General features: G+C 40.2%; 1 protein-coding gene across 1 annotated transcript in view; it reads right to left on the bottom strand.

The window, feature by feature from the left end:
* Positions 1–13,324, bottom strand: part of MAPK11 (mitogen-activated protein kinase 11) — a 33,259-nt gene that overhangs the window by 17,949 nt on the left and 1,986 nt on the right. Inside the window, exons 2-3 of the mRNA XM_082308900.1 lie at positions 1,088–1,217; positions 66–124 (exon numbers count right to left, since the gene is read on the bottom strand). Coding sequence (XP_082165026.1) covers positions 66–124; positions 1,088–1,217 — 189 coding nt within the window. The remainder of the gene's footprint in view (positions 1–65; positions 125–1,087; positions 1,218–13,324) is intronic.

The following is a 13,324-nucleotide window of genomic DNA, read 5'->3' as shown; positions in this document are numbered from 1 at the left end:
TTTAAAACCAGAGTGGTACTTACTTGCTTACTAACTAGTTAGAATGATTTTAAAATTTTACTTACACTTCATTAAAATTTTCTATTGATGTTGCAGGTGTAAAAACATCTAGCAATCCTATAACCTGAAAGATGAGGGAATCGACATTTTATTTTTAGAAATCTGTAAAGCAACGTGTAATTAGTATTGACAGTGCTTAGCATTTTGGGGATGAAACTTACAAAAATATGACATATGGTCATCCTGAAAACTTAGTACAACTGGCACAATAGGTGGTCTATACAGGTATAGCCTCAGCTATCTCCATGACCAACAGAAAATTATATTAATTACAAAGAAGTAATTACAACAAGACTTTAGACAATCAGAAATAAAGGCAGAAAAAGTAACGTCTCATTACAGAAAAGCTGACACATGGCTTATATACTGGTTATACTTAAGATTATGCACAATTTCATGGGTTATCTTGTTCTGTTGTTGTTTAACTTTTTTAGCATCCTTTCTCCAGGATACTTTTCAATTCACTATATTTTATTCAGGCTTCAGTTCATCAAGTTACTTTTAAGCAGGTGGATACTCCCACTGAAATCAACCGTTTGCCACATAAACATAGAATAGTACTCAATTATTTGGGGCCTGAAGTTCTACTATCTTCCATTTAGATGCTACACTGATGTTAATTTCCATGAGAGTATCTGCCTTTAATTTCTCAACAGAATGCAAATTCTGCAAAAGCAGGTTTGAGGTTTTTTTTTTTCCTGGACTGATGTTTCAAGAGCATCCAACAGTAGTGAGCAGAACACTCTTATTACTTTAGTTAGGGAAGAGTAGGACCACTTGCTTTGGATTTCATTAGCTTCATCTTCAAGATGAAATTAGATCATTTTTCGTTAAAAAGGCAGCCTTTTACTGAAAGTCTCTAAAGTCCAGTGACTTTGCCACACGTAAGATGGCTAGGTCCAGGTATCTTGGGTAGCTAGGCAGTTGCACGTACTTTTTGGAAAAGATTGTACCTAACTGAAATTAAGCCTATAGTGCAAACTTTTGTCATAAAAACCCGAAGGGAAAGAACTCACTCTCCACTTACGTTTTCATGCTTCATGTGCTTAAGCAACCGAAGCTCTCGGTAGGTCCTCCTCGCGTGAATAAGTGACTGAAAAGGTCTTGAAAGCTTTTTTACTGCCACCTTCTGTCTTGTTTTGGTATCATAAGCCGAACTAGAAGAGGAAAAGAAAAAGTCCACCTTGATGGCATGTTCTACTTCAAAGCTCTCAGCTAGTTCACTGGAGAAACCTGTACCCTCTTGGGGGCTCTTGCTTCTTCCTTCGTCCTCTTTCACCTTCTACTCAGGGACTGCAACCGTGGGAGCCAGTCAGCAGTAACTCTGAGTATTCAGAGACAGTTCCCTTGTCTTCCACCTAGCAAATTACGAACGCTTATGATAATGTTCAGGACTCATCGCCAGGTAACTCTTCCCCATATGGCAGGAAAAGTAACCACAGAATTAGCTTCATTAGTGCAGCTCCAGCCTGCAGCTCCAAGGCAAGGCTCATAGGGATTATAGTGATTCAAACTCTGGGTCTAACTGAAGAAACTGGAGGCTTTACTGATTAGAGGAACACTGCCATTGTGTCTAGCAGTATTAATTACCTATGTGACCATTAGCTTGCTAGATGATAATGCCACCAAACTGGTATCAAATTAGGATGTTGACATAGCCAAGGCCACTCCATTTCCTTGGGAAATGCTGGTAACAAGTGAAGAACGGGTACACGTCTTACACTCCAGCCCACAGATGCTGCTGACACACAGCATGTGCTTAACTTCCTACAGATGGAGACGCCCCGCTGAAGAGGACACTAAATACACACGTCACCATTTGCACAAAAGGGAGACCCGCTGGGTTTTGTGCATTAGAAAGACATGACAAGCACAACAAGCCACAAATAAATGCCGCCTGTTATGTAGCATGGGAATAAAAACAATCCCTGTACGTATTACTTCATGATACTACACAGTACAATTCTAATAAGATTCAGTTTGCTACCTTCTCTTATGAAGAAAAAAAAAAGATCTTTAAATTGTTACTCTTATCCATTAAGTTAAAACTGTGTTCAATTAAAATACCTTGAAATTCTCTATTTAAAGTGTGGATAATGCTATCTATGCTTGCTAGAGAGCATTAGCAAGCTGAGAACCTTCACACACATTTATCTTACAGAACTTTTTTGGAGTTACAAACACAAAAATTAGATAACGTGAAAAATGCACGGAGCAGGATGACAACAGTCAACAGTCACACCAAGTGCTATTAGCTCCTTATGAACAGTGTTTTAGACACTCCTGCAAATTGTGGTAGGACACTGGATAGAGACAAAAAACATTGATCGTGCCTGGAGTAGCTCCCAAACTAATACACCGAGCCTATAATCAGCTCCAAGTAGGTGGACTCCTACACATATTTGATGTTCTGCTAAAGTCATGAAGAGCCAAGTGAAGAGCAAAGCCTCTTTATTTGCAGGCAGCTGGAGAACAAGGTGGTGTTTCTAATGAGAAGAAACAAAGGATACAAGCAACAGATGGGCAGGAAGAACTGAGTGGCATCCGAAAGGTGATCCTGATCCAGTTATCCTAGAATTTACCCAACCACTGTGAAGGCCAATGCAGGGCACAATCCAGCAACTTTTTTATTTGCTAAAAACAGAGTGAGAGGAAGTCGACTTAATCAACAACTTTCTTGCAGGCACCATGGAAGGAGTGAGTCACTCATGAGATAAATGAAATAGATAAGCAGATTACTTAGCTAGTTTCTTGCAAGCATCACAGAAGTGGATCTTCAGGGAAGTTTTAAAGGTGTACAGGGTTGTGGCTTTGCTGAGCACCTCAGGAAGGGCATTCCCTGAGCAGAAGAAAGGAAGCATAGGAAGGAGGAGACTGGTATCACTCTGAAGAGTGGGTGGAAGGGATACGACAGAGACACTTGTTCCGACAGTAGGGTAGGGACACAGTTACTCAGGATATGAGGATGCTGTGTTGCTCAAATATGTGGAGCAGCTCAAGGAATGAATGATGTGAGAAGAACTGGCAACAGAGATCTCTTACATTCCACACGACTGGCCACAGGGACAACATGAAGGTTGCACAAGTAAATCTGAAGAAATAAAAAGGAAGCCGATGCTTAGCTGTTAATGTAACAAAGATTAGGTATAATTGTGCTGTGTATAATCCTGGCCAATGAAGCCACTGGAGACCACCACCAAGTCTCACAAATACATACTCTGTATCCTTTCCAACTTTTTTCCAGTGGAAAAGGAAATGTTTATCCCGATAAATAAATAACATTGTCCAAAACAGCAGTCTGTGCTTAACATCTCAGCTCTTCTGGTAATTCACAAGCCTTCCCACTCATGCTTGTACCGGTTTGTGAAATACTGTGTACATTATACAAGACTAGGAGGAATTAGGTTTTAAATCCTGTTATCATGATAAACATCCCTCTCCTCCCAATTCTAAGGTCAAATGTGGGTTTCAGTTGTTTAAAAAACACTGATCTTTAAGATGGATTGCTTTTTACCCTCCATATGACTCAAGGCTGCAAAGCTTTCAGATGGTACAAAGCACTAATTTTTTAGCTTCAGCAATTCTTATGACAGCAGCTTTTTAGACCCAGGATGGAAGCACATAGGAGAGAGAAAAAAAAAAAAAAGTAAAAGAAAGAGAAAACAAAGAGCAACTTGAGTCCTGGGGCCTCCAATGGGAAATTATGAATTTAAGCTGCACAGGCCAGGGACTGACTTGGTTTAAATGAGTTCCTCCGCAGTCAAGAAACTGTACCAAATGATAATCAGAGCTAATGCCTTCGGGCTCTTTCCTTGCCTGGTTTACCATCATCATAATTCAAGTTATTAACAGTGACGCATTCAAAAATAGAGATTTCACGTTGTTTGAACTCTCTTGTTTGTCAGATTCAAGGATGACTTGCATCTGTGATCTCTGCTGCTGCCTCTGTGATCACACTTTTGCAAGCGGCAGGCCACTGCCTGCATTCCTCCCAGCATACACTTACGCCTCTTATTTTAGACTCTGTCTCCCCCTCTTCTATTATATCATCATAGCTGCAATCTGGGTTGTCCCCTGAATCCCTCATCGTCCCCTGAGTAAACTGTTAGGTGGCAGGATGAGCTGCTTCCCTTTCTGTGTCATTTCTCAAAAAATATTCAGCTTTCAGACTAGTCCCTGGATAGGACATCTCTGGTCCCAGTCACAGTGAAAATATGGGCCCACCTGTGCTTGGCACCTGCAAACCCTTCCTTGGGGGCCTGTAACCAGCCCAACTAAAATGATTCAAAACAGCTTCTTAAAAACAAAACAAAACAAAACAAAAACACCCATGCTGTTAACTAGCTTGATTTAATGGGGAAGAAATGGGTTAGAGGTCCTCACCTTCCCTTACCCTGCATGACACCCAACTCACACCCTCCCCACTTCTGCACCAAGACTGGAGAGGGCTCCTCTGCCAGCCTCTTGGTGTTTGCATCGCCTCACGAACAACTGCCGGCAACTTACAGCGCCTTTTTCTTTTGCAAGGTTATTTTCTACAGGCTTCAGCTTTGGCCAACCACTTGTGTTTATACCCAGTTCATACTCACTTACACCTGGAAACAAATCATCCTTCCAATGGTTCAGCTACTGTTTCCTGAGTTTCTCTGGAACTACTTATTCTGAGGTGTCTTACCTCTGATTATGATGTTACCTCCTGCGGCTGGACAGAATAGCATGACGGAGATAAACTTTGATATTTGCAAAGGCGTATCATCTCCCATCTCTAATCTAGTCTTTACTGTTAGCATTTAATTTGATGTAGGCAGTCAAAATAAGTGACTTTTTAATTGCATATCGTACTTCTGACATCACCGTTAAGCAGTATGCCCACGTGCCTCGATAGAATACAGGACCACTTTAGACAGACTTTCTATCATAATTTAAAAAGAAACACAATTATTACCTTTTTTTTTTAAATTTACAACTTTGTAACAATCTTAGCAATAGCTGTTTCAGATATGATGTTCTTGACCCAGAACCCTTCACAGTTATGACATTTTTTGCTGTCTGTCCTTTCTAAGATCAAGGATAAAAAGCCATTATTCTGCTTACAGAGATGGCATCATTTTCACACAGATTAAAGACTTTTCCTTAGTGTGATTTTCAGTCATTGCTTAAATTAGATCTACCTTTTCAGTGTTGTCAACTCCTATATTTAATAATTCTATTGAAGTTCCGCTAGATGAAATACAAATCTCTATTTATATGCACGTTTTCCCAGTTCTTAAGGTTTCAGAGAAAAGCTTGAACATAGGAAGCTAATGCAGTCCAAAAACTCAGGAGGCAAAAAGCACATGATTTTAACAGCTTCATGCTAACTTTGTGACTTTTGATGGGGCATGGATTTTTAGTAGCTGATGGCCGTACATACGGTCATTTCCCTAGTATCCACAGACAGTTTATCCTCTGTGGTTGCAGAGCGGTAACGCTGGACAGACAGGCCATTCATGTGCGCAGCCTGCTCAGACCCTTCAGGGCTTTTGGGATTAGAGGCGCGCTCTTCAGCTATGGCTACTTAGCCTTCAGGATCGAAATTTGCTTCAACAGCTGGAGGGCTGCTTGCGGGAGCCCAATCTAACAAACCACGCATGGAGCCAACTCGTACCCTCTTTAGTAGACTCCAGTATCCAATGCAGGAAGAACTCTTCCTGGGATCAACAGCTCCCCTCGGACGACAGCCAGGCCTTGAAGTTCCTAATGCTTTGGGCTCAGAGAGGGCTTATTAGCTGGGCATAGTACTACCCAAAACGCCTAGAAAAAGTTGAGCTTGAGTACAGTGTCTAGCGAGTTCTCTTCGTTCCTGGAGCCAGCTCAGGTCTAGCTGCTGCAAAATGAAGGCATAACCCAAGCTGGTTGTACATGGCGCCAGTCTTGTGACCGCAGCGAACTACCCATTTACTGTACGTTACCTGTGTCAGCCGATATTCCATCCCCATCACCCTAGATAACCACAAGGTTTTGTTTGTCTATGAACTGTGATTTTATGCTTGTGGAAGCATTATAGCTGTACAAATAATTAGGTATACTTATTCTAAGTGATTCATTTAGGGTTAAGCGCAAAAAATACAGAGAAGACTCTTTTCTGATTTATTTTATATAATTCAGCGTGCCAGCTTGCGAGGCTGTTACCCCTACATCATCAGAAGTTTGACAACTGGTTGGACACACGATACCAAACTTGGAGAGAATGCTGTACACAAGCAGATCCTTAAATTTGCTCCATGTGACGATGACACTGGGTCTGGGTTTTTCCCATATTGTTCTAGGCTTCTATTTTTATGTCTTTCACTGCAGCACAACACAGCACTTCACTGGGTCACATTCCTCCAGAACACGTGAAGATTCCCCATTACATGTAAGTGTTAAGAGGAAAAAAACAGAAAAAATGCAATTCATGCTCAAAACACAGATTCACATGGGCAGAACTTTACTGATTTTGGTAAGAAAGAAGGTAACATCCAGAAAACAAAATGGAAAGTACATAGAATTTCTGCCACATATTTAGTACAGCCACAACTTTGAGCTCTTATCCACAGACTTTGGCATCCTTTCACATACGCATGGAAGAAGCCAGTACTCCTTCCATTACAGGAGACATGAACCTCCTTGTGGACAAATGTCCCCTTAATTTGCAAGATCCTCAATTCCTGAGAAAAACAAGTAACAGCAGCAGAAGGGCGTAGGTGAGCAAGCATTGAGGGGAAGGAACGGAAGAGGGGTCAACACACAGAGAACCTAATCGTTGAGGCAGGCAGCCCTTACTGCACCACACACTGGCAAGTAAGATGGAAAAGCAGGGGACACAGGAACCCTGCCCTGGGACATCTTCTAGTGCCCAATCATATAACCTGAGTTCCTCACAACTGCAGTGAATGACAACCCTTTTTACATTTCTCGTAAGTGTAATGTAAGTGAATGAAAGTCACCTGAATAACATGGATTTTGTTTTTTGTTTGCAAGGTTTAGTTTGTGAGCTTTGTCTTCTGGGTCTTCTCCAGGATCTTGCTCTTCTTTTTAACAATACAACTTTTTTTTTTTTTTTTTTTCAATAAATAGAGCTGCTTTTTGTTGAGATATAGAATAGTCTTGAAAAAAGCACACACAGCATCTATCCAATACCAGAAAATGGACCATAATAGCTATTGGCAGTGCAGCAAGAGAAGAATAGAAAAGGCCACCCACGGTAAGCCTAAGTTAAGCAGCAAAGTAAACCCAGGAAATGGTTCATTTGTTTCTTCTTTATAAATGTTTTGTTACTTTATGCAAGTTCAGGTTGGTGATTTCCACCCTCTAAGAGCTACATTTAAAGTACAGAGTGTGTGTTTGTTTACTAGACCACACAAATCACAACGTGTACATGCATCAGAAGGAAGCCATAAAGAAAAATGAGATGGAAGCAAGACAAAAGGTGGGAGGATGAGTAATGGGCAGATCTGAAATGACATGTTAATCTCCTCGTTAGAGAAAAAAAAAAAACAAACCTTGCTTGATGATGACAGGTTATTGTATTGTAAAATTACATCCCATCACTTGGATATTATTCCAATACACCATGCTGAGCACTGGCATCAATTGTTTTGGCTTTAGTACAATCACTGTCAATTATCTCAGATTAATTTACCACTGGATCTAAATATAAAAGCACAAAACATCTCTTATATATGCAACATAATTGTTCCATAACCATCAAAAATATATACATGCTTTTAAGCAGACGCTGAAAAATACTATAAAATAATTGCTATCCATGTTTACGTGAATACATCACCAGTCTTCTTTCAATGTAACAACATGATCATAAAAATGCTGTATCAGTTTCTGAATCTGCAAGCTATTTTTTATTTTCTGATCTGTCTCATGTCTCCACAGTGACTTAAATATTCAAATAACTTTACAGAGGAGCAGTCACACTTTTCTAGGTGAAGTTACAGACAGTACAGCTTACACCAGTGGGAGTGATGCATTTAAAATCATGCTTTTCAGAAAAACATACAGAAGGCTGGAGTAATAAGCTGTTAGCTTCCTCAGCACATGGAACCAACTCATGGATACTAAAATAATCATGTACTTTAGACAGCCTATAAGCCCAATGTCAGTATTTAAACAAGAAAATCTGTCAGCTGCCACTAAGACAGTACACTGCTAATGACAGATGTATTCTATTCAGCATTTCATTAAAAAAGACTGCCACGGAGTTATAAATTGTGGGCTTAGAAGCTACAGGTAGACATGCTAGTGGTTAATCTGGATATAAAGTTTAACATGAAAAATGTCAGTGCTTTCAAATACATTACATAAACCTAACCAGATGAGATCTCACATACATTCTTGTCCTCCTTTTTCCTATTCCTCCCCCACTTCTCCTTCACGTTTCCTGTTTTCTCCCTCTACAACAGCCAAAGTATTAAATGGTAGCAATTTGTTCCCAGGTCACATAGAGGTTTTGCACCGCCCTCTCCCTGCCTGACTGTATACACAGAACTCAGATCCTGGATTTTTGGTACCAACTAGCTAATAGGTTCTAAAATTGCAAACAGCTCCTTGGGAAGTTGTGTCGAAGCAACAAGGCCCTAAGACTTTAAGGGCTCCGGAACAGGGACTGTGTCCCCTAGCCAACTGCAATCACAATCGCAACCGATGGCAGAAGAGGAAAGCAGTTAGCTATGCCACTGCTGCATCATGTGGTCAGGAAGGTGCATATTATAACAAATTATATTGAAGTAGAGATGGAGGAGACCTCTGCAGAGAATTTTTGTTCTGCTAATGTATTCCTGCAGTCACACGGAAAGCTGTAATTCCATGATTCTTGCTGTCTTTCTGCCACAGCTGGCTCATCTCGTGCGCCTTACCGCTTTTCCATGTCACGCCCCCTCCCTCTCTAAAAAAGATGTCACTGATTCCTCCTGAAGGAAAACCTGCACACTACAAAGTGGTCTTCCTCACTTCTTGAGCTTGCCTTTTCTTCACTCTTCCTACAACTCTTTCCACCACCCTCCTCACATGCATATGGGTGTTTCTCATCTGCTCTCCAACTACTCCATGGGCTTTGTGACAGCATCGTACCTAAAGATCTCCATCTCAGCCATCCTTATCCATCTCCACAAACACCTAATTCCTGATTCAATCTCCTTCATTAGAAGCATTCTTAGACACTTTCATTTTAAATAGGAATCTTGACTCCACTAATTAGCATCCCACTTCCCTTTCCTTTCCAAAGTGAGTAACTACAGTGTTCCAACAACTGGAAGAGATGCAGGATGAAAGTGGGCAAAGGGACGATGAGCAATCTGCATTCCATCCTAATACTCCAACAAAACCACTCTCGACAAACTCTCTAGTGATGTCTCCCTTGCCAGTGCTCAGAAATACTCTTCCATCTTCCTTCATGTATCTTTCACAAAACTTGAATTCTTGACCTCCCTTGGCTTGGTAGGTGCAAACCCCATTGTGTCTTCATTCCTAATAGCTATTTCATCATGTTCCTCTGAGGATCTTTCTCACTCTGCAACATTTTTTGTTACTTCACTTACTTTCATCCATTCATTCTAGCAATGCTGCTGCAAAGATCCTCCTCCTAACCTGTAACGTTGATCATGCAACTGCTTTTACTTAGTTCTCCTCCCTGTTGCAACCTCACTTTCAAGGCCATGTTTCTAAGTATTGTTATTACATATACTCACTCTTAAGAGATGTCCTGCCTCTGACTGGACTCTCATATCAGCCTTCATCTCTTACTCAGTTTTCAAGCAAGTGTTTGAATAAGCTTAGAAAGGCTCATTGTAAATATCTGCAAAACTAATGAAAGGATTCAAACTTTCCTTCTGAATGATGCATACCAAAAATAGACAACTGCTAAGGGATCTTGGACAGCAGTATTTTAACAATATTGTCTGATATGTTTCCAGTAAAATACAACCATAAACATAGGTAGGATGAAGTTCAGCCCCTGTACTTGCATTGGAAACAAAAGACCTAATCTGAAAGAGGAACAGCCCAAAGGGAGTCCACTGAAATCAACCGGCTCTACGTGTGCTTGGGATTCTGGCTTTAGCCTGTAGAGACCTATACAGTCTCCAGCTGTATTTACACACGGCAGGTGTGTTACTACTACTCTAAAAGCTTATCTCAGCATTTATGATTTAAACTAATGTGTAATGTTACAGTGACACACATAGTAACTGCAGTAACCTGATCTCATAGTTGAAATCATATACTTTGTATCACTACAGCTAAGCAAAAGGTCCCTTTAAAAAAACATTATCACTCCAAAGTCATCAAGTACAATCCTGGATAAAGGAATTCTTCTCATTGTCAGTCAAAGACAATTTATATCAGCTTTAAAAAAACCTCACACACTAGAGCATCTCCTTAGAGGTCCTCAATGTGAAAAGGACAGTATCAGCAATGTTATGTTCCAGTCTTGCAAGCTACTGCCCTCAAAACACTTGTGAGTGACAATCTAACCAGAAGCACAGGACAGGGTGGATGGGGGAAAGAAGGGGTTAAACTTCAGGATTAAAGCCTTCTGCTTCTATTTTTCCACTTGTAGTTCCTCAAAGCAAAGCAGTAGCCTAAACACCACCCTACCTTCCCCGCTTTTTACCCAAAATCAGCCATGACAAAAACTCAATGGATCTTAAGCACGCATTTGAAAGTTAGCAGGATGGAGGGACCTGCTGAAGTGCTGCATTGTGTAAATGACTTGAGGCAGGCTTTGCTTTCCAGCTTTTCTTAAACTGAGGCTTCTACCATTACACTCTGATTTAGCAGGCCTCTTTTGTAAAATGTGTTATGTCACCCACGTTAGTGTTAGGCATTGCATACTCTTAAAATTAAGAGAGACTGACTGCACAAGGTAAGTACTACTGATGCCAACGGCCTCCGAGGAAACAGTGCAGGAGTTTCTGGTTTCTGGGCTCCCTTTGGTTCACCTTGCAAGGTCTGTTCTTTCCAAAGAAGGCAGAACACAGAGCTTGCAATACGCTAATGGGAAACAACCTGTTGGAGAGATCAGAGACAGCACGCTGCAGAAGGCCGTCTATACCTCCCAGGCAAAAATAGGACTAAGTAGGTTGGAAGACAGTTTACAGAAGCTGGCATGAAAAGAGGTATACAGGCTTTAAAAAAAACAAAAACAACCAGCAAACCAAAAATCTGTCCACGTTAAATAATTTGTGGTATAATAAAGTCTTTAAAAAAAGAAGAGATGAAGAAGCTCTTTCCCAAGCAGGTGGTAATGCCAGCTCCCAGAGGAAAAGGCGGACAGGTATGAAACCACAGTGGACCTACCAGGGTAATACAGCAGGGAGGCAGAGATGCTGCAGGCCAGAGGTCCAGTTCACAAGCAATGTCACTGGGACAGTCAAACGACTCAAACACAGCTAGAATTATTTAAAAGGCAGAGTCACAAGGGACAAGAGTTTACAATGCAGTTTGACCCGAGACATAAATGGTCTCTTTTCTCTAGAACTGAAACGAAATGGTTGTAGATGAAGATTACCTTGTGAAAGTAAGCTTGCTTTCTTCCCATCTAAATGGCTATCAGCTTAAATGCTGCACTTAAAATCAGAAAATTTTTTAAAACTCACAGTTAGGAGGGATCTACAAGAGTCAACCAGCTCTTTGATTTCTGTGAGAGATAAATCCAACTTTGAGGGTGGACACTGTGAAAATGCATTTTTCAAGAAAACTTTTAAATTTAACTGAGTTTTGGCTTGAGGAAGAGTTAAAATAATTGTCTAATATAAAAACCCTCAACTTGATAAGCAAAGCTACAGCACAAAAAGAAAACAGCTCCAGAAGAAACAGTTGTGCATGTAAATTTTATATTTGCCAATACACAAACAAGCCCTGAAAAAATAAAAATTAACCAAAATGTACCATTGAAGACTCCATTGATCATTTTAAATGTAATTAAACTACCATACACACACTACGCTTCCACAGGGCTTTAATTTTTTTTCCTAAATTTAAAAAAATCAGATCTGACAGCAGCAAATGACAGAACATCCACCAGCTCAAATGGCCACAGGAAAGAGCCCAGGTAAGGGGAAGCCGTCCACAAAGTTAAAATACAAGAGTAACACAAAATGTCCTGCAAGGGTGAAGTACTTGAGGGAAAGGCCTCACAGTTCTCTCTGTGGTTCAGAAGTTGCTGAAGTGCAACTCAGCTCGGCAGCGTGGCTGAGTTCTTCTCAGGATTTCCAAGAAGGACTGTTCTTTATGATGTGTCATTAAAAAAGTGAGAAAAGCAGTAGAGCTCTTTATGCTAAGGAAGGTTTGCTTTTTATACATATTCGACATCTGAATAAAAAACAAGAAAAACATACTGGAAAGCATTGTGCTTGACATAGATACCTCTCTAAAAGTGAATCTGCTTTAAAACAATAACATCTATCTCCATAGCACATTTGATGCATCTGCATATAAAAACTAACCCAAACATGAATTCTGTTAGACTTACGAAATGTCAATACATTGGGCCAAAACACAGCCTCCTGACACAAACTCTTCTATTGATTTTGAGCTGCAAGCAAAAAAAGTGCAAGCAGAAGTTAGCTTAAATGCAAATATTTACAATATGTTTCTTATTACCAGTTATCACTTCACTTGCACAAGTCTGTCGGATGTGACTGATAATTTACCGGAAAAAAGGAAAGGGCAGGACTAGAGAACAGTTTCACTGAGTTAGAAAAAGATTTGTTACAACAACTTTGTTCCTGTTTTAAAGCCAGTGTTCGGAGTTCAGGACCTTGGCTTCCATTCAGCAAAGCACTTAAGAATTTGTTTAATTCCAGTGGTTTCTGTAAGACTTAAATATGTTTTTAGATATTTTACTGAATAGGAATACAATTATTCACAAAAGCAATATAGCATATTACTCAAGGGAATGATGATTGTGTCTCATGGGTCTCCTGGGTAAAGCACATGCACATAGAGGGGGAAAAAAAAAAAATCAATTTCAATAGACACTAAAAATAGATGGCTTTTCTGAGGGAAATGCGAACCTTTTCCTCACAGTCAAGCTTCTGTTTGGGTTTATAGTTCATCGATGTTAACAAGGCTATTAATATAGGGTAATATTTTATTGCTGTATTCTGTTCTTAAATGTCTATTTTAGAGTGAACCTTTCCCACAGCATCTTCCAGTCTCATTTTATATCCCAGTTCCTAGGCTTCTCCATTGATAAAATATTAGGATTTCCTTGGCTTTGCAGACAGAA

Source organism: Platalea leucorodia (genome assembly GCF_965183815.1).
Source record: "Platalea leucorodia genome assembly, chromosome: 4".
Taxonomy (NCBI): domain Eukaryota; kingdom Metazoa; phylum Chordata; class Aves; order Pelecaniformes; family Threskiornithidae; genus Platalea; species Platalea leucorodia.
The sequence above is the reverse complement of the archived record's forward strand: the minus strand, read 5'-3'. Positions and strand labels throughout refer to the sequence as shown.